The 27,646-nt window shown below is 43.7% G+C and overlaps 1 protein-coding gene across 1 annotated transcript; it reads left to right on the plus strand.

The window, feature by feature from the left end:
- Positions 1-809: 809 nt before the first annotated feature.
- CLRN3 (clarin 3) lies at positions 810-12,076 on the plus strand. The gene is made up of 3 exons (XM_075504037.1): positions 810-1,038; positions 9,353-9,532; positions 11,802-12,076. Exons 1-3 carry the CDS (start codon positions 810-812, stop codon positions 12,074-12,076), a joined length of 684 nt encoding a protein of 227 aa, XP_075360152.1.
- The last annotated feature ends 15,570 nt before the right edge of the window (positions 12,077-27,646 follow it).

Here is a 27,646-nt window from a genome sequence, read left to right on the forward strand (position 1 = left end):
GTCTTTGTTCAGGTTAATTTGGGCAGAAGAAGAGAATCTATTCTCTTGCTTTATAGTCCAAAACAGATTTTCTTCAGTATTGCTCCCTTTACATGTCCACTACTTCATTGAAATGAATCCCTATTTAAGGTATTTGTTTCCTCCCTGCCAAAAAGAAAGTCAAAAAAATGTGAAGGAGTTATTGCATGAAAATATATGAAATTTAATTAAGAATTATAGCTCTTCCTTGGAAAATAATCTATTGACAGTAGATAGAATCTCCTTACCCCCAAAAGCCAAGACCAACCCAGTGTTTTCACAAAGAGCATAAAGAATTTAAAAGAGGTCTCAAAAGAGATAGTTAGGTAGCTGTTAAGCAAGCAGGGAATTTGAACAGAGAAGGAACATTTTATTACTCGTTACCATAACACATTAGATACGGATTAGATACAGATTTAGCAAAAATTCTTTCCAACAAGGCGAGCTGGGAACCCTGGCCCCACAGGCGTCAGGCTCTAGAAGATGTCTCCAGAGCCGTGATCTGAAAAGCTACGGGTCGGCAAGGCAATCATAAATCATCTGCCAACGATTCCTCCCGGCCTTTGCCAGGCTGGTTTTGTTGTAACTATGGCAACGCCTTTTCCCCAGACCAAAGTTCAATTATTTTACATTTTTATTACTGCTGCTGTTTGCTTAAAGTTTACCAGGGTAACTTTCTGCTAGCGCAGAGAGCAGATCCCAGATAGCAAGGAGGAGGAAACAACCTCATGCTAAGCAGGACTAAAGAGAAGAAAATACCCTGAACTGGTGGAAAATCTCTGTCTGACAAAATGCCGTCCAGAAAAAAATCAGCCATGTTTGCATCCGCTTTTTTCACCTGCATTTGCTCCTTCGTGATGATTTGCGTTGTTCTGGCGACCCAGCACTGGATGAGTAGCGAGGTTCGCTTTTCTGGCACAAACTCCAGCGTTACGGTACGCCTCACCTACGGACTTTTTAGCGGTACCTGCGAACAGTTCATCGATGCGGGACTTCAGATTTCAGAAAGGACTTTCCAAGGTGAGTGGTGTTATGCCTGGAAATGGATGGCGTCTTCTTGCTCTTGCTTCTTGCAGGTGACGGACGTAGGAACCGCGGCTCATTCTCTTATTCATCGGTGACTATAGTACTTTAAGTGAGAACAAGAATATCTGTAAACCAGTCTGGGGATTTAAGTGGTATAAAATAAGACCCAAAAGAAGACCTGTGATCTTAGCCTATGCCTTGGAACAAGGCAAAAATAAAAAACAGGAACTTTATGTAAAATTGATTTTAATTTTCAGAAGCTTTCAGTGAGGAACAGAAAAGCAACATTCAATTACCATTTTATTAAAGGATTACAAACCTAATTCACCTTCCAGAATTTTTTTTTTAAATTTCGTTATGTTAAATTAATTGTTTGATTTAAAACATTTTGCCACCTACTATCAAATTAGCATCATTTTTATAGAAGAAGGTTTTATGAGACTGCTGAAGGGAAAAGAACAAAACATGTAAAACAATCATTTAGATAGATATGGTGTTGGGGACTTCAACCTGCCGGATGTCTGCTGGAAATACAATACAGCAGAGAGGAAACAGTCGAGGAGGTTCCTAGAGCGTGTGGCAGATAAATTCCTGACACAGCTGGTGAGTGAGCCAACGAGGGAAGGTGCCCCGCTGGACCTCTTGTTCACCAACAGAGAAGGACTTGTGAGCCATGTGATGGTTGGAGGCTGTCTTGGGCAGAGTGATCACGAAATGATAGAGTTTTTGATACGTGGTGAAGCGGCAAGGGGGGTCGGCAAAACTGCCACCTTAGACTTCCGGAGGGCCAACTTCGGCCTGTTTAGGAGACTGGTCGAGAGAGTCCCCTGGGAGGCAGCCCTAATGGGCAAAGGAGTCCAGGAAGGCTGGACACTCTTTAAGGAAGAAGTCCTACAGGCACAAGAGCGTGCTGTCCCCAGGTGCCGAAAGACGAGCCGGCGGGGAAGAAGACCGGCCTGGCTGACTAGAGAGCTCTGGCTCGAACTCGGGAAAAAGAGGAGAGTCTATGACCTCTGGAAGAAGGGGCGGGCAACTCAGGAGGACTACAAAGGTGTAGAGAGGTTGTGCAGGGAGAAAATTAGAAGGGCCAAAGCTGAGCTAGAGCTCAATCTGGCTGCTGCTGTAAAAGACAACAAAAAACACTTCTTCAAATACATTAGCAGCAAAAGGAGAGCTAAGGAGAATCTCCAGCCCCTAGTAGATGGGGGAGGGATCACAGTGACCAAGGATGAGGAAAAAGCTGAGGTACTTAATGCCTTCTTTGCTTCAGTCTTTAATAGCAGGGCCAATTGTTCTCTGGGTACCCAGCCCCTGGAGTTGGAAGATAGGGACAGGGACCAGACTGGAGCCCCCATAATCCAGGGGGAAATGGTGAGTGACCTGCTGCACCACTTAGACACTCACAAGTCTATGGGGCCTGATGAGATCCACCCGAGAGTACTGAAGGAACTGGCAGATGTGCTCACCAAGCCCCTTTCCATCATTTACCAGCAGTCCTGGCTAACTGGGGAGGTCCCTGTTGACTGGAGATTAGCTAATGTGACACCCATCTTCAAGAAGGGCCGAAAGGAGGACCCGGGGAACTACAGGCCGGTCAGCCTGACCTCGGTGCCGGGGAAGCTGATGGAGCAGATCATCCTGCGTGCCATCACACGGCATGTAGAGAATAACCAAGGGATCAAGCTCAGCCAGCATGGGTTCAGGAAAGGCAGGTCCTGCTTGACCAACCTGACCTCCTTCTACGACAAGATGACCCACCTAGTAGATGAGGGGAAGGCTGTGGATGTTGTCTACCTAGACTTCAGTAAAGCCTTTGACACGGTTTCCCACAGCATTCTCCTGGAGAAACTGGCTGCTCATTCTCCTGGAGAAACTCTCTGGGTAAAGAACTGGCTGGATGGCCGGGCCCAAAGAGTGGTGGTGAATGGAGTTTACTCCGGTTGGCGGCCGGTCACAAGCGGTGTTCCCCAGGGCTCTGTGTTGCAGCCAGTTCTGTTTAATATCTTTATCAATGATCTGGACGAAGGGATTGAGTGCACCCTCAGTAAGTTTGCAGATGACACCAAGTTGTGTGGGAGTGTTGATCTGCTTGAGGGTAGGAGGGCTCTGCAGAGGGACCTGGACAGGCTGGGTCGATGGGCCGAGGTCAATTGTATGAGGTTTAACAAGGCCAAGTGCAAGGTCCTGCACTTGGGCCACAGCAACCCCATGCAACGCTGCAGGCTTGGGGAAGAGTGGCTGGAAAGCTGCCCAGCAGAGAAGGACCTGGGGGTGTTGGTTGACAACCAGCTGAATATGAGCCAGCAGTGTGCCCAGGTGGCCAAGAAAGCCAATGGCATCCTGGCTTGTATCAGGAATAGCGTGGCCAGCAGGACTAGGGCAGTGATTGCCCCCTGTACTCGGCACTGGTGAGGCCACACCTCGAATGCTGTGTTCAGTGTTGGGCCCCCCACTCCAAGAGAGACATTGAGGGGCTGGAGCGTGTCCAGAGAAGGGCAACGGAGCTGGGGAAGGGTCTGGAGCACAAGGCTGATGGGCAGCGGCTGAGGGACCCGGGGTTGTTCAGCCTGGAGAAAAGGAGGCTGAGGGGAGACCTCATCGCTCTCTACAGCTGCCTGAAAGGAGGGTGTAGAGAGGTGGGGTCGGTCTCTTCTCCCAGGTAACAAGTGATAGGACGAGAGGAAATGGCCTCAAGTTGCGCCAGGGGAGGTTTAGACTGGATATTGGGAAATTTTTCTTTACTGAAAGGGTTATCAAGCATTGGAACAGGCTGCCCAGGGAAGTGGTGGAGTCCCCATCCCTGGAGGTATTTAAAAGCCCTTTGGACGAGGTGCTTAGGGACATGGTGTAGTGGTGGGCTTGGCAGTGTTAGGTTTACAGTTGGACTGGATGATCTTAAAGGTCTTTTCCAACCTATACGATTCTGTGATTCTGTGTTTATACTTGTGCTGGACCTACAGACTAATGACTTTTATTTCTTCCTTTAAGAGCACTCATTCAATTTTTAAGTGATATTATCAAACTTAACCATTTGGTTAGTATTTCCAAAACTTAGGCTTGCTCATGTCTTTTTTCGTATGCTAGACAATAAGGTATGGGTTACAACATAGCTTGTCATCTTTTATAAGGCCTTTCTTCCCCCACCCAATGTGTGGGTTTTGGGTGACTCCTCGTCATCATGACTTTCCAAAAACACTCTGAGATGAGATTTGGAAACAAGCTTATTAGAATAACATTTCAGCAAACATCCAGTTGATTCAAATTAAACTGTATCTTATGTTGATATGCAACAGATCTTACTTTTTGTGCATCTGCGGTTCTTGGTATTTATCCTCAATGGTAGAATTATTACAGAAGAAAAAGAATAAAAATGGTTAAATAATTAAGGACGACAGAAGAGCTGAGAGGTAAGGGAGGAGGGATGCTACATGGGAATAAAACAAAGTTAAAAAATAAGGGGAAGAGCAGAAGGGGTTTTACCTAGAGCAACCTTGGAGAAAGTTAAGACAAGCATGCAAAATCCTAGCATGGGAAGCAAACCACGAGAAAAAGCAAAACAGAAACAAGAAATTATGCATACCAAGTATGAACCACAGACTCAATACTGATTTTGCACAGTTCAGCAAAGATTTACTTAACTCTATGCACAAGTAGCTCTACCGATGTGAAGAAAAGCATTCACAAAGCCCAAAGGGAGATAAGCCTGAAAGCTGTTGTAAGGATCAAGGATCTGCACTCTTTTTATGTATCTTGCTGTCTCACTGAGCTCAAAGCAATAATGCTGATATACACGTGTGAAAGGGAAAAAAGCCAGTCAAAAGAAACCTAACAAAAATTTGGAAGCGTAGGTCAAACAAGTTTGAAACGTGAGATGTACTTTAAGAAATTTTTTCGTTTTTGGTAGGCTGTTGTAAGATGTCCCATCACAGAGAAGCCACCAAGGTAGAGCACAGCAGACCTAAGCCTCCAGATGGTTCCCGTCTCCTAGCTCTTTCCCACCTCAGTTTAGTACAGAAATTGTATCTGTACAAACAGGCACCCAAATTCCCACAGTGGCAAAGCTATATTGCACAAGCCAGTTCTCATTATAACAATTATATTGGCATGGAAAACTTGAACACAGCAGTGTTCCTAGCAAAGCATATAGCATATATTAAGTTCATTACATAACAAAGTCACAAGTCATTCAAACCAGTTTATTTACAGTCGTATCAGAATAATCAAAGTAATTTTGATAAGAGTAAATATACATTTATAAAAATAGTTTATATATGATTATATCTCCCCATGCCAGTTGGCTCAAGTCCCAAACCTTGCACCATGCGGGCAGACTCTTGCTGATTTTAATAGGGCTCCTTGTGAATCCAGGGGTCCACCCATGGAGAGCTGATTGCAGGGTGGGGATGCAGGCTGGCAGGAATTCGGGGCACGTGTCTTGCCTTTGCACAGCAGCTAACACAACCCAATCCCAGGGCCTGGGCGCTGCCGATACATAGCTTTTAATTACAATTAATGACAAGTGCTCACAGAACACTTGCATCAGTAAAGGATTTCAGTTCTTTGCGTGGTCTACGTGCATTTTGGTGGTGGTGGTGGTTTCCCCCCACCAGATTTAGGGTTTTGTGCTTATCGTTTACAAAACGTCATCTCAATTCTCACTTTTAAGCCATTTAGGGATGAACAAAACGAGTGAGCTTCAGGAGTTGCTAGTTGCCTTCAACAGCTGCTGAAAGAAAGTCGTGCTTTATGAATAGTCTAAATATGGATTTGCCCACATCCCTCAGTAGTTCAGATGGGCATATATCCAAGATGAAACAAACTGATTTTAAATTAATTCTTAGGTTCTATATTAGGCATGATTGTCACATTTTATATTAAGTACGATTCCATACATTCTTGAGATAGAAGAAATACTTGACAGAATTGCATACACACTATTTTTAAATTCAAATAACGCAGTCCTCCTAAGACAGTAGATGTCTTTTGTTTGACAATATCCTTAAGTAAATGGATTGCCTGTGCTATGGAGAAATGAAGTGCTGTGCTTTCTCCGCTTTAATGTTTCAGACAACAGTAAGAAGAGTTATAAGCATCCTTTTAAATCACAGCGTGATCTGTCGCTCAGAAAGTAGGGCCTGGCTGGGGGTCTCTGCTGTGCACCCTGAGTGTGTTTCTCAAATGGCATTTTCATATTTGGGTGTGAAAAAAGAATGGAAATCATGAAAAAGTAAATCAAAGACGACAGCTTGGGGATGCAGAGTACTTGTTAGCAATAGTCCAGGTTGGCTTTTATTAATGGCCATACAAAAGCAAGATTATCAACAGCCTTTACAAAGACCATAAGTTATTATTTTGGAAACCACAACATTAAAAGAAATTTCCAAGCGTAAAGATGAAAGACAAAGGAATACGGTTTCTGCAAGTGTACAGTGCATGAACTGCCTGGTTGGGGTAGGCTCTTTAACAGGCTGCCATGAACGACCTTAATAGAGCAATAAATCAATACGGCTACTTCGGAGGCTCTGGGGATGAGCAGAATGATCTGGCAGAACGTAAAAGTTACTAAATAACTTAAGTCCTTAGAGTCTTCACTAGCTGTTTTTAATGATTTGTCTTAGAAAGGAACCACCTATGAATATAATAGTCTGTAAAAGAGCTTGTTTACAGCCTTGCTTTTTTCCAAGTCAAACACGTAAAAATTGTGAGCAAAATGCAGGAAGAGGCATGCCCAGAGAGTCCTGTAAAGTCAGGATTTATCTGACTATTGGCAAGCAGCAAGGCCAACAGCACACAAGGAATTCTTTGAAATTTGCTATAGCAGAGACAAATCGATTAACTTTCCAACTTTAAAATACATGACAAATGCTTGAAAATTGCTGGAACTTCATTAATGCTATCATCAGTTTCCAGGTGTGCTATGGGATCTCCTGAGAAGTAGAAAGCTAGGTTGAACTCTACTTTGGTTTTGGTTTTGTTGTTTTTTTTTTTTTAAATGAACAATTCATTATGTGTCATAAGTGATCGCAGACCTCATAAAACCTGCCAGATCAAGACTGCTTAGAAAAGACCTCCAGGCTGGCAGCTGGACATCATTCACACTCAGGTCAGTAAAAGTTTGGGAAATTCTATCCAACCATACAACAGTTAAAGACAAAAAAAAAAGAAGATACAGGAAATTAAGGAGAGGCCTGGCGAAGGCAAAAACCTCTGCTTTCATCCTGGAATTAGGTTATTTTACACTGACACAGAGGTTATCCAGTTGTGGGTTACTATCGAACCCATTCAAGTAGACCAGCTACTGTAGATTCCTTCAGTTTGCACAGACTGCTTTACTTGGGGAAAAAAAAATCCGCCACCATGAAAGCAGCATTTTATTTAAAACCTTTAGTCTTGTGCTGTTGCGGGCAGGCTTGCAACAGGCGGAGTCTGCCAAAATTATATCTCCTAAACTGCGGATCACTGTCAGAGATAAACAAGATCAATTAGGGGGTGCAATAGGTGCAGCCAGTCAATTCTGGAGATGTTCCGAGTGATAAAATTAAATGAGGCTGCCAGAGGGAAATTACACAAACCTGTCTGATTCGGCTCCAGACTTATTTCTTGAACTAGGCAATGCCCAAGCAGTAAGGCTGCTTCAGCACAAGTGCATGGTACCGCCGGTGCTGTGCTCACTTCCATTTAATTGAGTGATATCTCCTGAATGCCTGTCTTTCCTATTCTTCTAGGATAATTGCTTAAATTTACAACTGATTTCCATAACACATCCTTACCTGCCATTTCCTCAAACAGAAATTTCTACCAGGAATATTATATAAAATGAGAGAGAAGCTCTCCTTTTCATTTATTTCCAATAGCTCTTCTTTTTATGAGTGTTTATTTTCTTTTTATGGGGTTTTTACTATTTTTTTCTGCTATGATTTCTCCAATTTATGCACTGAATACTTTGCAGTAATGGCTTTGTATTAAAAGCAGCATAGAAAGGAAGTTTTGCTACAGATGGCTCTCTATCACAACACCCGTTTGAATAGAGCTTGAAAACATTGTCATATTTGTTATAGGGTAAGGCAGCCACAGGCACATTATAGTTGCCTTTTCAATCTTTAAATTGAAAGGAGGAAAATAATATATTTCAATGCAGCTATACTGCAATTACACTTTGAGTATATTGCATTCACATTTGTGCGTCTTATTATCAGCAACATATCAAATAACTAGAAGGATTTAGGCAAAAACAATAAAATTGATTACAGTCCTGGAGAGGTTGACTATATGCGCCATGTATATATGGCCAGCCACGTATATAGCTACAGAACCTACACCAGGCAACAGTCCATGCGTATCAACTGTAGTAAGCTGGAGCAAAAAGGAGAGGTGCCAGGATGCTCGATGTTAAGATGCATGACTCCTTGACACGTGGCCTCGGGACTGGAGACCTTGAGAGCAGGAGGCCAAGGGCAGGGCTGAGCCGGCAGCTCGGGAGCCCGCATTCGTCCCCTTGCCGAGCCCAGGGCCACCAGCCCTGAGTGTGAAGTGCAGCCCCGTGGGAGCCACAGCACTCCATGCACCCGGTCCTCCCGGAGAAAAGAAAGCAGGAGTTGCTCCTTTCTTTTAATAGAAGGGAGCAAGTACTGCCTCCACCAATTTTTTTTTTTTTCTGCAGGGCGTGGAAAGAGACAGATCTAGTCAGGATATGAACACCAGCTCAACCATGCCTCATCTGTCCATGGATGACCATGCTCAGTTACGTTTGTCCTACAAATGCACCTGACCCTTCCAGGCGAACGGCTTTACTGGACTTTTAGAAGCCGTTCCCCTTGTCAGATTTATTCCATATGAGGGGGGCTGCCGCTATATTAAAAGGAAATAATCTACAATTGGAGCAAAGTTTTAAATCAGGCATCTGTAGAAGTTGCCAGACATCTCAGGAATGATGGGCAGAGGAACACCTAAGTTTTCTCATCCGATTTAGGCATAAAATTTCTGTCTGGCCTTATCAAGAGGAAATATTTACAGAAATATTAAGGGAGAGAAGTTTACTACCCAACCCAATGCCCGGGAAGTTTGTGTGCCTGCAGGATTAGCAGACATGCACTTATTTCAGGCCAAGGTACCGTCACCCCATTTTGGTTTGGACACAGCACATGAACCCAAATCCTACTGTTCCTTCTACATCCTGATCCTTAGAGATCAGCCAAATCTCTGGTTATTAGCTTTTAATTACAACCATGTCAGTAAGTGATAAGGTCGTCCGAGCCCACCGGACTGTGCTGGGAAGGCTGATTATCAATGCTGAGCCGCTGTATTTCAGTTGCAGATAACCTGGGCAACACCGAGGCAAAAAGCATGATTACTGCAATTATCGTGATTCTGGTTCTGAGTTTACTGAGTTCCCTTCTGAGTTCTGGATTTACCTGCACTAACGCTGTCAGTAATCCCTACCAGACGTTTTTGGGACCCACCGGAGTCTATACCTGGAATTCCTTATGCGGTGAGTAACATATCCCGTGCTGACCACTTTGTGCCCACTGTACGGATGAATACTGTATTCTTATCTATTCCAAGATTAAGAAATATATATCTATGAAAGGAAACACTTGGAAAAGTATTCTGTTCAGTTGGTTTTGGTTTTTAACCATGTCTGCTGGGATACCTGAAAACTACCTTTTAAGTACCAGTAAAATAGTGTTATTTACTTGAAGTGGCACCACCAATCAGTAGGCGTCTGGATTCACTGGCAGCAAAAATGGAAATGAAAAAGCCCCAACAGGTGTAGCATCATTTCATGCGTGATGCACATCAAGAACAGAGTAAGCTGACAAATACAAAACGAAACCGTAACAGAAAAGTATGCACTGCACGCCACTACAGTGCAATTTGTAACCTCTTTAAGACCTTATGTCACTATTTTATGATGTTCATAGCATATTTGTTGCTGGGTTACCTACATACCAAATTAGGCCTCTAAGGTCTAATCTATAGGATGGACTCTAGCTTCATTTCTGAAAAATGTGTTGAATTGAATACCTCCACAACAGCATTAACATTGGGGGGTGGCAGTTCGGAGGACTGAGTCATGGCAAAATTTATTTCCTTCTCTAAAAAGCACTTTCACAGATCAAAATGAGTTTTAACATTCCCTAAACAGAAAAAAATGGTAGAGACACTGAGTTGTTAGAGAAGTGAACTCTGTCAAAAAAGAGCTCCCTGGAGGTGTAAGCCCTTGTTCACCCGGTAGGCTTGAGCCTGGCTGCTCCTAACGCACCTTCCTACCCTCTTCATCTTGCTATGGTAATGACTTCAGCTCTCACACTCAATTCTTCTCAAGAGGATTATGCTTTCCTCTAATACTAGGTTTGCACTCGGAACATTTTCTTTAAAGACATCTGATTACAGATGTAATTTTGTCCTTCAAAAGCTCTTCGGGTCCAAAGATGCTCCGCTCGTGGAGTGGGAGCTTGTCTTCCCTTGAGCAGTGTCCTGTCCTGGGGCCACACTCTGCGAGCTGCCTTTGCCAAAATCAGACCTTGGTGGAAAGGGAATCGTAGAGATAAACGTAGTCTTAATCATAGCAAGTACAGGTCGGGGTGTGAAACCCACCCCTATTTCTCCAGCTGTGGCTAACACAGCAGATAAAGATAGATGCTGAAACAGTGGTGGATGCCTTGAAACACAATAAGAAAAGTGAGCAAAAGCCTAGATTAGACATTTATTCAACTTTTGAGACAACCAGATCATTGTCTTATCGCACAAGAAAGTTCATTTCCTGAGCCCAGCACCCGTTATGCAGCCTGAATCTGCAAGCTTTGACCTGAAATGAAAGGACCATGGGCTTGCCAAAATAAATATTAGTGAGAAAGTAAAGCCCCATGTTTACTGAGGATTGTGGTTACTTTTTACAGCCCTGTAAGTGCTATGACCTGCAAGTCTCTTTTGCCATGGGCATATTTTTATGAAAAATCATGCATTGTTTGACGTGTGAGTGTATCTTGAAGGTTCCTAATTCTCCTACTGGATGACCTGTAAGTCCAGTGTCCTGCAAAAACCTGAACCTGTTTCAGAGGGACCATCTGTAGGATGGTGTACCTAGAGGGAAGGAATAGAAATATTTTCACCACTGTTCAGAGATTATACCTCTGTTAGCACTATGAAAGCAGAGATGTAAAAGCATTACTTAGCTAAATGTCAAAGTAACTGAACTCCACTTATATTCAGAAAGCTGTAAGAAATAGATACAGATCTAATAAGACATCTCATTTTGGCTCATCACAGTGTCATTGAATAATTCGGGTTGGAAAGAACGTGAGGTCTCTAAGTCTAAGCTCTTGAGCAAAGCTGGGCCAACCCTGAATGCAGACCAGGTTGCTCAGGGTTTTATCCAGTTGTGATACTGCACATCCCATGAATTGGGGCTCATATCAAGTAGGCATTCTGCAAATCACCCAAGGAGTGAATATATTATACTCATCGGTGCTAAATTCAATGAAAAAAAAATTACATTAAATGGCCTTATCTAAGAGTAGTCAGTGAGAATCCATTAATTTTAGCAGAAGATATAGTTACCAATGTCAAAACACCTGGCAGACACTATTTGGTGGGATAAAAATTCTTTAAATGCCCTCATCTTTTACTAATGGAAAAGATTAGATTAATCCGTGTCCTAGCCCAGGTATTCTCACCAATTTAAGTAGCCTATTTACAAGTAGCTATATACATAATACTACAGTTCCACCTCTAACATGTGTATTTATGTTTTCTAGGAATCTTCATACTTATAGCCATGATACTTTTTCCTGTGAACATAAAAGAAAGCGGCCTGTCTGTAGAATTGGCCCGTGGATGTTTTCCTTTTTTGCAGATACATATCGAATCTTCACACACTTACGGATATTCATATTGGATCATGCTGCTCATCATTTTTCTGAACATCGCTTCTGTCATCATCATATATTTCTATGATCATGCAAGGTATTCTAAGAAGAAAGAACAGGAAAGACCCATTGCAAATGCACCAAAAGACGTCATTCTGTTTTAAGGATGCCACTGAAAAGGGTGTAAATGAAAATGACTAATGTGGACAATCGTGGCTGATCATTTCCATTCAAATTGAAGCTGTGCATATAGTTCAATTAACAAAATAGCCTATTATGTCTTCAAAGCAATCTGATTTTATCTTTATGTCAGGTATTAGCAGAATACTTATAAGTTTTTGTTGATAAATGTGCTGCCTAAACACCTCCAAGATACGGCCTGATGTGCAGGATGCCAGCACCGCCCTGAAGGAACGGACCTCATGCACCTTACGGGTCTGCTCTTCCCTGGAGGGATTGCTGTGAAAACACGCTCTTAGAAGGGTTCTTCCTCTCCATACCACTGCCACCACCTTTCCAAGAGGACCGCTGCCCTCTTGCCCACGCAGTGCAGAGGGGCTGGTTCCCACCTCCACTTTCTGGATTTTTCTGGACCACAGGACAGACCCGCGGTGGCCGCCCCGCCTTTCCGCAGGGGTGCACCAACATCAGCACCTATGAATGCATTTCTGCTTCGCCCTCCGGGTCCGAATGGGAAGATGAGAGACATTATTTTGGTTGTGTATGTAATGTGGGATCTCAAGGGGCAGAAATAGCGCAAACACCAGGAACCCTGGGGATGATGAGAAATGGTCACTAAGGTATCGGTGCTTCATTTTGTCCTGCAGTTCTTACTGCTGTCCTTTCCTGCTTGGGGACCTTCTCCCACAGGTCCCTATGGCACTGCCCGGTGACCGTGGGCAGGCTTGCAGGCTCCTGTTCGTGAACAGGAGTGTGAGCACTTGGACAAACTCATTTGTGGTCAGTCGCCTTCACATCAAACCTCCCAACAGCAACAGCACTGACCCTGTCCATGCTTCCTTTGCTTTCGTCCATGGCTGGGGTGGCAGACAGGGCAGCAGTAGCAAGAGGATGGGCCATGGCCTACAGAACACAGCACAGGAGCCCAGTATGTGCAAGTTATTAATTTGTAGAAACATTAGCAAAATCCTGTTTCATGCTATTTATAGACCCTTGATTATTGTCAACAGCAAACGGCAAAGCCGCACCTTCAGCCCGCGTGACCTTGCGCTTTCCCGCGCGCTACACCAGCCTTTCATTTTGTCCCCACACAAAAGCCAAACAGCGGGCTGTGTTAGTGACGATTTATGGCCAATACCATCCCTATGCCTGGTTTAATGAGTATTTAATGTGCACACAAAGACACACAACTGTAGAACTGCACAGAAGTGGGGAGCTCCCTTCCCGTCCCCCCAAGGGAAGGTTAGCAACGTGACCTTGCGACAGATGCCATCGTGCAAAACCACGCTGAGCGCACATGCCCCAGGAGAAGTGCACCGTGCAAAACGGCGGTCAGCACCTTCTGCTCCTTTGCTCCTCACCTCTGCAGCTAGGAGGGCAATGTTTTTATCGCATCGTTTTCCTTTACAATATGATTTTCACAGTCAGGCTTGATAGCTGTCCTATGATGCAAGAGATGCTCATGGAGAAAAAAAAAAGAGCATTTCTGAAGAGGGGATGAGAAGATACAAGAGGTGACTTCTCACTATTTATGTCAAAAAATAAAGTTTCAGGATCAAAGTGCCCGATACTTTATGCAGCTGTGCTCTTTCAAAGGAATCAAAGCGGAGGGCTTTTCCGTCCTGCTTAAGCATTTGACTGAAAGTATGATGAGGGCAGAGTGGTGGTGGGGGGGGGGGGGGAAGAATAAAAGAGGGTTTCTAAGACTGGAGGGGTGGCATAGGTCAACAAAATAAGAGATGTTATCTGCTCTCCACTGCTGACAAGAACCATGCCTAGAACTGCTTTTCAGTGCTGTAAACATTGCAGTTAAACCGGCAGATACTGTGCACCCGCGAGCTAAGCTGGCGGAAAGCCAAACATTTGCCAGTTTTGCTTTGGCTGCAAAAATTTTCACACAGTTTCAGCATGCATCTGTCACTGTTGTACTCAGCCAGCATCCATCACACGATACAATTACACTGATATCAGGCAACTTGCTCGCAGAGAAATAAAGTCGTCGTAATAGAATAATACTGGAGGAGCAGGGGCTCCTGCTTTGAAAAGCAGTGGGTTACCATTGCTTTGGCATTTCTGTTGCACTGAAGCACTAATTCCCATGGAAGAGCCAGGGGGGAAAAAAGCCATTCCCACTTTTGTGTGCCTGTTTGAACCACCTGGCTCTGTTAAAAATCAGTCTGGAAGTCTCAAGGGACCTTATGCTCGCCTGCTGACACGTACGGCTGCGAAGCAGCGGAGACACGTGTCTGTCGCCGGAAAGGCACCGGGTAGTGCGAGCTCACCTGCTTTGACGTGAACTACGGATCAAAATCATTGCAACGCTAAAAGAAAAAAAATCAAATTTAGATAGTAGTTAAAGTTGTAGGTGGCTAACAAGGCTACCCTAATATTCTTAGTCTGAATGTTTTATTTGAAATCAAAGACAGGACTTTCCTTCTCAAGCTCAAAATGATCCTCTCTGCCCCATGCTACATACTTTCTGCTTCATGCAACGGCGTGGGCTTGGCAGATGTTGCTGATGGAGGTTAGCAGGCGGCGATGAGGCCGAGGAAGGCGGCAGCTTCCCGCAGTACCGAGCCCGGTAGCCCAAGGAGCGGCCGCTCACTTCCCTGCACGGATGAACTCGCCCAGCCTCGGCCAGGCTGCAGGGGAAGCACGGGGAGAGCAGCTGTGAGAGGCAAGCGATGCAATGCAAGGAGGAGAGGAGAACGCAGCAAATCATCGCAAACTTTTCTCCCTGTTTTCCCCCCAAAATGCCACAACAGCCCTGTAAAGTGCTGTGTGCCATGGGGATTGTTATGTTTTATAATGAAGCCACAAAAAGGTCAGTTATCAGGTAACTGCCTGGGTTTGAAGCACCTGCTCCAAGTTAAATTACAAAATATGAGAGCTCTGGAATTACCCGTCTCCCGAGAAGAGAGCAGACTGCCCAGGAGCCATCCAGGACAGGGCTGGCCCTGGCAGGCAAATACTTGGGCTGAACAAACAGGAAGCCAAACAGTTCAGGTATCCGTTCCCTGAATCAAAAGCTCAGTAAGAAGGGATTGTGCATCTGGGTTACAGCCACTTCTACTGAAGGAAGAAAAAAAGAGAAAGAAAAAAAAAAAAAAAAAAAAGAAAGGATGCAACATAATCCAACCTTGTATTTAGCTTTTAGGATATCAAAAAGGAATTGGTCTGGCTCTTGCCTACCAGACAGCCTTTGAAATGAATGGAGCTGTGTTCAGTACACTTATCCGCTTAATGAGGACAAATTCTGGCAGTTTACCCTTAGGTAAAAAGCTTGCACTGTCAGCTTGATGCACTCTTGAAAGAAAAATCAAGCTCCCATCTTATCTAAACCCGGGGTAATTTTACACATTCATCACTTGCCAGTAGTTGAAGCGCGTTGCTTTTCACCAGGAGCTGTGTCTGATCAGGTCAAGGGAAGGATCCAGGCTGAAACCAGCTGAAAGACGAGTCCTCCCTCCAGCAGCCGAGGTCCCAGCTCCGAGCTCGCAGGGGCAGGATGCGTGCAACACGCTCCCTTGCCTGGCACCTCAGGTCTGGAGGTGGCGAGGAAACACAGAAAACTGAGCTGGAGTCCTGCACCGGCGTGCGATTTTGGGCAGCAGCACCCACCGCGTAACTCGGTGGAGAGCTGAGCTCTCCAGCTGGGCATTTCCAGCACCCTTGGCACTGCACGCACGGAGCTGAGCGGGATGAGTTCTGCATGCTCCGTGCTCTCCGTTTGCAAGACGCTTGGGAACCCATGCCTCCCTGCAGCTATTGCAAAGCCCTGCCAGGTGTTTGGCAGCTGGAGAGGAACAAGAGGAGGATTACCCAGCAAGGCAACCAGCAGCTCCCTCTGCTCCCCACTCCGATGGGCGTAAAATGGCTCTTCTCCTTCTTTTTCCCCTGAAGGAGAAATCCAGGGCAGTCCCTCACTCCCAATCCATGCTGACCTATCCATGTTGCTCTGACTAAATAAGTGATTTATTTTGCTCTGGCTAAATAAATCACTTGGATGCTTCTACTAAAGTGATCATGGTGGAACTAACATATTTTAAAATAATCATATATAGCATTACTTGCTAATACATTCCCACTTCAGAAGCTCTGGTTCCTATTTACGCAAGATCTATTTTAGCTTTATGGTTCACTTGAAAAGTTTCACGCTGGATACAAGTTACACCACATTCAACAACTGTAGAAATTCTGAATAAAGGCAGCTTTGTCTTTGAAAACACTGAAATCCTCAATGCCCGGTAAATTATCAGTTACCTTAATGTTTAGTAGCAGCTGAAAACATTTAATAAGACACATTGCAAACCTCACAGCAGGCAAATGCAATAATTTTTGATGTAGGCATATCTACTTGACAGCACGGCAGAAGCTAGTTAACTTCACAATTACAGAAAAAAGAGCCAGCACAGCTTTGCTGTTACCCACAGGCAAAGAGACTCAGTCAATAAAACCAGTCCCTGTCCCCCAGGAGCTATTCTGCTAAAGAGTCATCCAGCTCCTGCTATTTAAAAATCTCTGCTGGTAGGAGAACTGCCAGAATTAACAATCGATGTTCTAAATCAAGCGCAGTATCGCCGACACAGTAATGATTTTTATTATAGGAGTATCAGAGAATTAAAAATAAAAATTACTCTTACAGCCCTGTGGCAGGTTTGGACGGTGGGTGAAAAGGAGGAGAACCTGAAGCCGGGATCACCACGGGGCAGCGCGGCAGCGTCCCCCACCCCGTGACATTAGCTTGTGTCACGTCGACTGGGTGCAAAATGCAGGATTGCAGCTTTTTCTCCGAGTGTCCTTTCTTTAAGTGGGACAGCTACTCAAATGTAAGGCAGCTCAAGGAATTATGGCATGAAATTGTACAGGAGAGCTTTAGGCTGGCACACACACGAGCGTTTTATTCTCGTGATAAGACAGACCTACGTTGTACCAGGTTTCCAATATTAGCTGACTTGGCAGCTGTACTTTTTACTACTCCAGTACCTTCCTTTGCGTGAGCCCGCCTAACACTCCTGCCCGCCATAAAGCTATATGGTGTGAAACGGTGCTGTCCGTTTTGTCACACGCTAGGGAAAGCGCAGGGGTATGATGCGAGTTGGGAGAGCGCACGTACCGCCGGTGCCTTTGAAATGCGCCGATCGACAGCTCCTCCTGCCCTTCCACCTCTCACCTGTTAAAACCTTTGCTTTAAAACCGTGACTTAGTTTTCAAAAGCTCAGAAGCTGACACTGGAAACGCTGATGCTGGGAGAGCAGAGGAGGCTCTGCGAGCCGGCGTCCGGTGCGCCTGTAGCAGCGATGGAAGCTGCAGCGGTGCCCTGCCTCACGGCAGCCACGTTCCAGCCGACGCGTTTCTTAGCCTGAGCTAAAATTTGGGGTCCTTGGGTAAAGAATTTCAACAATTTTAGCATTGCTGGTGAAGCGCACATTAACGCTGCTCCAGTATGAGTAACAGAGCCCCCAGCAGTCAAACCTCAGATGAGTTTCCCCCTGCTCGGACAGAGGCAAGTCCCACACGGAGCACAGGTCAACTTCATGCACGAGCAGCTCTAAAACCTGCTCCCAACACCGTCCTGAGCATTGATGATTTTGTGAGGCTTTACCACGAGCATCTTTTGGCCCACACGTGGAACGGGGTTTCATCAGGTTGTTTTGCTGGCAGCATTTCCACCAGATAAATGCTTCCTACGGGCCCCTCGAAGAGCACACAGGGCACGGCACGGGATGCACGCTGGGTTTCACGCGCTGCCTCGGGGGTGTGAGGTTGTTCTGGAAGGGAGCACTGCTGCAGAAACATCCCAGAGAAACCCCTGCTTGGGAAAATTTACTGCAAGGACAGAAACAAATCTTTTAACCTAAGTTTAAGTGTCTTCTTTCCAGATAATTTTTGTCATCAATGCTTCTAGGTGAGCTTCTCATTCATTCTTCTGAAGAGTGGGCACAAGGGAGTAGCCACATTTCAGGGAGCATCTCACCTCTCTCCTGTCTACTCATTTATCTTTTAAAAGCAATCTAGATAAGAATTGCAATGGTGTTCAATGAGGATCTCTTTAAAGTTATCTTTTGCAGAGGATATTGTGGTACGTCCTCCATATGATCACTGCAAAGCAGTACTCAGGAGGGGCGAGCATCTTCCCAGAGGAAAGCCAGAAGGAGGGATTGGGTACGTGCACGTTCTCTTAGCTGGGTAATAGGGATGGAGGCCTTTTCAAAATGAGATGAGATCAGTGTCAAAACTTAAAGTTCAAAGGAAAAAAGTCTGCTTATAAAACAGAGGCCAAACAGGCAGCGAGACAGACCTTCCTGCTCTTCGCAGCGCTCCCCTTGAGGGCCACGGCTCCGAGCCCAGCGAGCTGCGCGCAGCAATTAAACACAGCTACAGCTCTTCTCCCTGCACGTTTTGCTAAGGCTAAAATTTTATCCCGTGCTACGCAGGGCAGAGGAGGAGAGCTGCCTGCGGGGCAGAGCGGCAGGCGCTTCGACGCCGCCGGGCAAGTTGTGTAACACCAAGGGCAAGGGCTCTGCTCAGACGCTGCGGCATTGCACACACGTCCAGGTTCTTTGATAGATCACAGCCTGGTTGTCTTCTTTTAATTATTATTATTATTTTTAATAAAACAGCTGCAAATCCTTGAATATTGAAGAGATGACTCGAAAGTCACCTTTCTAGGTGACAGGTTTAGGTGGTGGTGACAAGTATTTCTATAAGCAATCCTGATGCACCCAGTTAGCTCAGAGCAATGAACTCCAGGCATTAACGGGCTTCTGCTGCCGGAGGAGCGCAGTTACCTGGGGCGGTCAAACCACGTCAAAATGACCTCTTACAAGAAAAGGAACTGAAAACTAAGGAAATCAAATCCCACAGAACAGCATTCTCTGCTATAATTCAGGACATTCAGAGTTACCCTTTCCTGCGCAGCCTGTTCAGTCCAACAGCTGGGTTCTGCTCCTCTGCCTGGCAGAGACCTTTAAAATAAATGGGATCATCTCAGCTGCTCATTAACCACTTTCCTCCTGGTTATTCGCCTCGGGAACCATCGGAGGGCAGCAGCCTCCTTCCTAGGCTGCGCAACCAGCCTTGCCTTCTCTTTTTTTTTTCCTTTTCTTTTCTGTTTTGTTTTCCTCTGAAGAGGAGAGTGAAAAAGAGAAGGGGGAAGCAAGAGAACTGACTTACCCGTACACGCAAAGACAACACTATGTTTCACCTCCTTCTCTGAGACAGAAATACAAAGAAAAAGCATTACCCAAATGGCATGTTAATTTTAGGTGCCCTAATCGACACCCCTGGAAATGAGCTCAAGGGGTACAGCATAGAGTGGTGGGTGGCTTATACATGACCACTGGAAAAGGTTTCTTGGCTAGTTCCCAATATCAGAAGAGGTAAATTGCCAAAACCACCAAAAAACCTCAGAGGCATGCGAGTCTAGAAGATATTCAAAGCCACTTACCAGAGCTGCTGGTGTGAACAGTGCAGAGCTACCAAAGCTATTGATTAATAGTGGTTAGAAATACAGACTCAAAGTGGTTAGAAATACAGACTCAAAGAGAAAATGGGATTTATGCAGTCCAAGTCTTCAAAGGAAAGGTAAAAATATTGTGTTACCACGACAACGTTCACCTACATTTCTCGATCAATAGGGTACGAGCAAAAACATCATTCCAAATACGAATGAAACAGTATCGCTCAAAATTATTTCCCAAACATGGTTAATTATCTCCCAGGTATAGGCAAGAGAGAATACATCCGTGACCACGGGAGGGGTGGTTTCTCCCATTCTTCATCCAAGACTTTAAAGAAAAGGATGCTCCCTCAGAAGCCAAATCCAGACAAGCTCCGTTTCCGAGTCAAAGGCTGGTACGTCTAACCTGATCGCCAACGCCATACACAATGGAAGCAGGTTTTCCAGCTTCAAACAGGCTCTGACAAAAAAACCCTATTTTTCGTAGAGGGGAAGTAAAATATTCTGGAACGGATATCAACATTTTTCAGACTGCGGATTTCTGTATGATGAAAGAAATAGATTAAGAAAAAATCCTAGGAAAACGCAGACTGATTGTGGAGATTAATGGCACTCTCTAAGCAGTATTTTTCATCTAGTTCTACATACTAAAGCCTCAGAATAAGCATCAGACATGTTACAGTGAATACTAGTATATTCAGATTTAAGGGCAAAGAGCAATTCTAAACGTCAGCAGTGCAGAAGAAAGCTGTGCATAATTAAGAGTGAACTTCATTGAACGGCAAACATCAATGTAGGAAGATAGAGATGCACAGTGGAGTTGTATTACTCTGCCACTTGTATGCATTTTCCGTGCTGAAGTAGTCTTTTCTGATGAAGAAATGCCTGCTTTTCTCAGAAGGAGATTAGGGAAAAAAAAATAATCAAAGCTTAATTTCCAAAATCTTAGAAATTTTCTGAAACTATCCCAAAGCAAGAGATTATTGCTTGGAAACATCGCCAACCTTGTCCCCTGTTCTTCATTTTGGTTTGGTTTTGCAGGTGATCAAGAAGTAAAAAAGTAGTCAAATAATTTTCCATGTTTCCAAAGTTTCTGACCAGCTTTAGGATTAATCTGATAGATTTTCCTTATGATTATCCATGCTGTACGTATATACTTCTGATGTTATACATTATTTATTGCATAACATCATTTAAAGGAACAATTTACTCTAGAACAAATTATTTATTCGAGTAAACTGTTCATGACTACTTCGATATATTTAAAGAAGGTGGTTTAACCTCTGTTACCTTTAAGTTTTCCCTGTTTAAAGGAAATTTTAAAAAAGAAAAACACACCCACAGGTGTTTTCACAAGGCTCTAAAAAAAAAAAAAAAAAGGAAAAAAAAAAAATCTTCCTGTTCTTTGCCAGGTGCTCTCTGAAGATGAGAGTGGTCTCTGCAGATCATTGCTCCTGCAGCAAAGTGCCCTGTGTTGTGACAGCTTCTCCTGAGGGACCTTTCACTATGCTGGAGATCCTGCAGTGGTGACCCAGTTAACTCTGGGTTATTTAAACTGTTTGTTTTCATGTATGTTTTTCCATGTTAAGGATCAGATCCATCTCCCCTTGCTCCCATCTGCCAAATGGGACTATTTGAGAAGAAAAGTGTCATTCAGTGTAGAGAAACCAACGCGAAGGGAAATGCTCACAGGCTTTTGCAGAATAGGGCAATACATCAACGCACTGGTGCTTGGCCTGTCTACGGCCTCAAGGAAGCTGTCAATGCTAATAAAACCACTGAAAGAGGGATGATATCCTAATTATAGGAACTTCAAAGAAAATCACTACATATAATAAAACTACAGCTTCATTTCCTAAGGACTTTGGGGTTCAGTCTAGACATTGCCTTCATCTTCATTGCTCTTAAGCACGTACAGCGTTTCTGGCCTCCTTACTCAATCTGAGGATTTCATATGAGATGTCATGGCAAGGAGAAGAAAAAAAAAAGCATTTCATGTAAAGTGCCAAGAAATCGTGGGTTCATATTCAGTCACCCAAAGAAAATTAGCAAATCTAGTGAATTCTTTCATTGCACCATTGCCAAATGCTCAACAGAAACTGTTTTAACAGTGGCTTTTGGCAGCAATTTCCCAGCTAGAATAGACTATAGCTGGGAAGACAGTCAAACTTCAAAGAGAAGAGGCAACAGGACAGTAGTGTCACATGGCAAATGCAGAATTATGTGATTTACACTACAAAAAGTGGTTCCTAAAATGGTACTTAGCTATCCATGTGAGCTGACATTTAGACACTCCCTGCAGAGCTAGGATTTCCGTTAGCTGGAGTTTTCATTGCATCTCACCGTGAACCACACTGCAATCAAAGAAGTGTCACAGGGCCAGCCCTAGAGTTTGGCAGAAGTCTTGAGTGATCACGTTAGATGATCCATGAAATGTACTTGACTATGAATACTCAATTTCTGTGAACATACATGCGCAACAGACAATTCACATGATCAGCAGCACAGTAAACTGTGCACCTCGTTATACCTGTGTTCAGACTAACAAAGATCAGGTTGTCCAGATTATGGAGTCTTCTTGGATTTCCAAGAAGATTTTACAGAGTTCCCCAGCTCAGGCTTTTAAGGAATTCACGTAGCTGCGGCATAAGGGAGGATCTGGCATTGATAACATATGTAAGGCAGGAACCTACGGTAGGAGTTAGCGATCAGATCTTGCAAAGGATGGAGGTCACCATTACCGTTCCACGGGGACATGTGGTGTTCGGAATAGTAACATACTGAAAAGAGAAGTGATGCATACTAGAAAAGTGATCGCCGTTTCACATTTGAAATTATGTACACTGAATTGACTCAGACTGAGACTTCAACGTTTTCAGCTCAGTGCTCAACACCTGTCAGAAAAGCTAATCAAATGTTGGGCAAAGAAAAATGAATAATAAAGGAAAAGAATAGAGATGACAGAATATAGTCCAACGACATATAAATCCATGGCTTGCCCATACAAGTTACATATGGTACATCTCAAAAACAATGGACATAGAACTGGAAAAGGTTTAGAGAAAGGCAGCAAGGATGAACAAGAGTAGGAAAGAGCTCCTGCATGGTCAATAGCTGAGGGAGTGGGCAGGCAACTGGACTGGCTGGACCTCCAGCCCAACGCAGCATAGCTTATACCAGTGCAAGTGAACAAGCTGAAAGCTGGGACTGGAAACAGCAATCCATGTCTACTCTTAGACCCCGCTTGTGTAAACTGCAGCACAAAGTGGGAAGCGATGTAAAATATAGGGCCAAATGTCTAGAACCAGTGTACAATCCAGGACCAAAGCATTCAGGAGGTCTGGTGAAGACAGCTGAAGGATTGCACTGGGAAGCTTGTTGAACCCAACATAGGAGGAGGCTGAAGAAAGGCACATTAGGAACTAATAAATTATCCACAAAGAGTCAATGTTGTCTTACAGGACTAATACAACTTTAAAGAATAATGTTCTATCACATACATGTCTCTAATTAGCATCTATGCAGACATTAGCATGTATATTTTTATTCTTCTTTTTAAATAAATAAATAAAAAATCCTATTCAAAATAAAGGCAAGTGGGTAATACATGCAAATTGTCGGTCTAGGCACACCATTATTCTGTGCAAGAAAGACCTCGACAACCTGTGCCGGAGCAAATCAAGAAGGAAATTTCTTCTTTCTGTCAACACATACATTAAATGTAATAAAAAGACAACTTAAAATTTGTTACCAAGGCAATAGATGAACTTTTCAAAGATTCTATAATCTCACCCCTCAAAAAAAAAAAAAAAAAGTTACTCTCTCAACTGAACAAATAGAAGAGCTAGCAAAGCACACGGATGACAAAGGGGACGCACACGGAGGAGGTGCACGTCTCCAATGGTATCTGTCCGGATGGGAACCTCCTACCACCATATCATCTCTAACTTTGCAGTAGCTCAATTAATCACTTGCCAGCATTTCCAACTGCCTTTTCAAGCCTCTTCGCAAACCTTAATGTGACTTTTGATTCATGCTACAGCATAGTGACTGAAAACTTCCTTTGCTGGGGGGTGAGCTGCTGTATCTTTCTGTGTTGGGAAAAACAGTTCTGCTGGCTTTCTGCAAAGTAATTGAAAATAGGAAAGAATAGGAACTTTCATTGACTTGAGTGGGCTTTGGATCAAGTTTTGAACAAATTAACATGACAATAATGGAGATCTTTTCATGTTTATCCTGTAAGGGGAAACTGATGGGGATGAAAATATCCTCACTAATCTCAACTTCCTTTCCCCACCTCCATTTAAAGAGAAGATAACATGGATTAGAGAGCGCCAAGAGCAATTTTTGCTTCAACCATCAAGTTCTCCAGACACTTTTGCATTTTTGGGGGGCAGAAAACACAATCAAAACAAATCCAAGAATACTTACATTACCTAATTGAACTAATCTAACAACACTGAGAATCGGGCACCTTTGCATACACATCACATCGAATTGTTACTGCAATACTGATACACTGCTGAATAAAAAAGCACAAGTGCTTAAGCACAGCAATTAGGAAGTCAGTTGTAGTAGTGCCATCCTTGGAAAACCTATAAGCAAAGTCATAAGCATTGCAAGTTAACCATCGTCAAGATCTTCACTAATATTTATATATATCTGACTATTATTATCAGAGCTAGATCACTGTTGCGTTATAAATATATTGGGACAACCCAGAAAGACCTATTTATTTAGAAGATCACGGCATGACCGTGCTCAACAGAGATGATACGCATGAAAATCAGATGTGCTCATCAGAGTCTTATAGTAAATCTTGTCTGCATCACAGCTCAGGAATATCCGGGCAGAAGACATTTGCAGACGCTGTTATGGGGCACTCTTCCCCATCCATTTCCCTCTGTACAGGAGAAACAGAAACAACAAATGCCCTCTGTTTCTCAATTTTCCCCCCAAAATCTGCTCTTTTTTTCTACAGCTCAATCATGAAAATGTGTTCAATGTGGCATGATGAAACTAATACACAACATTTATCAGTCATTTTTTCTCTCCCTTTTGTAGAGGTAGCCTCTGCCTTTTTTTGACAGTACTGAGACATGAGCAATGCCATGGCCGTTGTCACACGGCTGTAACAGAAAAAAGACAACGTATTGCCGCAGAACTATGAAATTATTGCAAGATGACCCATTATGATTGTAAAATAAAACACATTTCAGTGCTGAGTGAGAAAGATTGAAACCTGCCTATCGTCTTTCTCAGCACAGAAGAGATGACTCACATTTTTAAGAAGCAAATGTCCACTTCCCGGTAGGTGGCTAAATCTGGAACCTCACAAATGCCCCTGAATTGGAGAACTTAAGATAAGGGCTTAGTTTTCTTTCAGTTTTGCACGTGTGATTTCTACCCTTTGGGATGTGGTGAAGATGTCCCTGCTTTTATGTCTAAATCAGAGATGATGAGCTTGTGGTTAAGGCTGTGGTCAAGGTCTGGGAAATGCAGGAGCCACAGATGTGATCACTGCTCTACCGCATGGTGCAAAACTTCCAGGGCTAAGGTTGCATATTTTAAGACTATGGTCCTGAATTTAACCACATTGTAGCCATAGCGATTCACCTTAAGTTTCAAATGAGCAGTTTAGGTGCTCAGTTTACAGACCACAGTTTCTTTGGAGAACTGGAAGAGTTCTGTAAGTAGGTGTAGTACCTTCCAAAGACTTTGAACTCCGTGGAAAGCAGCAGGTCCCGTTCTCACCCTTCCCTCATCAAGCTGCACCCAGGTACCTTCCAGTATATATTAGACAACACTTTAGGGTTTGCAATGTGAAATAAAAAGCCCTGATATTTCTATCATTCTGATGCTGTTGCTCCCATCCCTTGTGCAGGCAGGCAGGACCAGAGGCACGCAAGGGACTTGGCGCTTGCCCGGGCCAGCTGGGCTGCAGCCTTCGCACCCGGATTTTAAGGGGATGTTCTACCAGCAAGCTGGGAGTGAAAAAACAAGCTTTTAAGAACAAACCCATGTATTTATCAGATTTAACAGTCTGTCTGCGGGGAGGAAACAACAGCGAAAGAAGCTAAATGAAAAGGGTCATGCTATATACGGCAGGTTATGTGTTAGCTTTCACGCTGCTATCAAATCCCCAACCAGAAAAGGGAAAACAAAAGAGAAACCACGCTGAAGTATGCACAGGAATAAACCTGCTGCTGGCTGCGGATGTCTGGAAAGTTCGAGCAACTTGACAAAACACACCCCTCGAGTAGCAGTGTCTAATTTACAATGAAGGTTTCTCAGCCCATAGATTGCCATTTTACCGGCATGGCATGTTACCTGCAATATAGCTGTAGAGGCGGACGAGAAGAAAACTGACAACCCACATTCATCCATCTTCATTTGTCTTTCATGAATATGAGAAGATAAGTAGGGTCCCATTTCACAGTGCTAGCCTTTGCTCACTGATACCATCTTGGTAGTTACTCATCACCGTCTCTCCCTGTGCTCTGCTTCCCTCAGTCCTGGCCTTATAAGTTGAGACATGCTCAAGTGGCCACAGTTCCTAGATTTTGAAATAAGGTTGTTTTATTTGTCCAACAATTCGCTGGAAATGAAACTTTGCACAGGAGAGAAGCCAACACAAAGGGATATCGTTCAAAACAATATTTAAATGGGCACATCAGTTAAGTTTTAAATGCTATTTGCAGTCACTTCTGTTACAAGTAACACAGTGCTCCCTGCAGATCAAAACTGTTGCACGGTATATTGGATTTTAATAGCACCTCTAGGTTTAATATGAGATAATGAATGAAATATGCCCACAGATGTCTAAGTATCCCGCAAGCAAGTGTGCATTCAAATTATTTTGCTGCAGCCAGAGGGTGACTATTTCTAATCTGGAAGTAGTTTCCATTATTGAAACCGAAGAAAAAGAAGGTTACTGCAAAGGATCTGTAGCTGCTGGTTAATTCTGGGGTGAGTATTCAGACATTTTTTGTGGAACTCAAGTTGAAAACACTTTTAGGCAGCTTATTGCTAAGCAGCACAGCTAACACAGCTAGGGCTGATGGGAAACTACAAGATGGAAGAGAGTAACAAAGTCCTTAATCAAAGAGGGGTGCAGCAGGTAAATAAAGTCAGGTGTAAGAAAGGAGCTGAACAGGGTAGCATCTTCTGCTTTTCCTCAAAATGCTTTTTAAAGGAGAGTCAGGGAACAGGGCATTGACCTTTTCTGTAGATAATACTCTTCATCCCTCTTTAGAGAAAAAAGGATGTCATCACTTATTCCAAGAAATGTTGCCTGGCATGGACTTGCAAGAATAAACCCCAGAGTTTTATTTCATCATTTATATTGATTTATTACATGTGTCCAAAATAATTTAAAGAGCAAATTTTTCTCTAGGAAGCTAGCAAGTGCCAACCATGGACTTGCAAGGATGCAGGAACCCTCTTCTTTCACATATACACTATTATCTGGTAATTCTGAAAAGCAAAGCCATCTTGTGTATAGACAAACATACTTTGTGTATGTGGACTGTTGTCCAAGATGAATTTCAAGACTAAATATGTTCATCTGAAAGTCATAAAGCATCTTGAAGAAGGATTTAGTCTGTGAGATTTTCCTCTCTTGTAAATCTCAAGCAGCTGTAGCTACTTGTTAGCATTCATTAAGACTAAGAGCACTCTTGTTCTCATCCGTGGAACAGCTTGAAGCCCAAGGATGGTTTTATTTCCCCAGGTTGAAAGAAAAGAAGATCCCTCTGATCTGACAGTGTAGTGGAACCAATTTAATTATGGCTGGAAGAAAACCCGCATTGTCAACATTTATGAGTTAGTTTTCATAGCACACCAAACTACGACACGCATAAATAAATGTGGGACATATCTGTGAGCGTACTTAAACAGGCTTAGATGGTGCAGTAGGGGCTGCTTTTGTCCAGGGGCAGCGTGGCAGGGTCTCCTCCTCCCCCAGCAGCAGGTGCTTTGCTGATCAATGATGGGGAATTTGCCTGCAGGGGTGCTGCTTCCTCCAAATCCTTTTTAGAGGAAGATATTGAAGCCGGTACATTCCTTCATAGAAATGGCAGGCAAGTCTTAT

This window comes from Mycteria americana, chromosome 6 (genome assembly GCF_035582795.1).
Source record: "Mycteria americana isolate JAX WOST 10 ecotype Jacksonville Zoo and Gardens chromosome 6, USCA_MyAme_1.0, whole genome shotgun sequence".
Lineage (NCBI taxonomy): Eukaryota > Metazoa > Chordata > Aves > Ciconiiformes > Ciconiidae > Mycteria > Mycteria americana.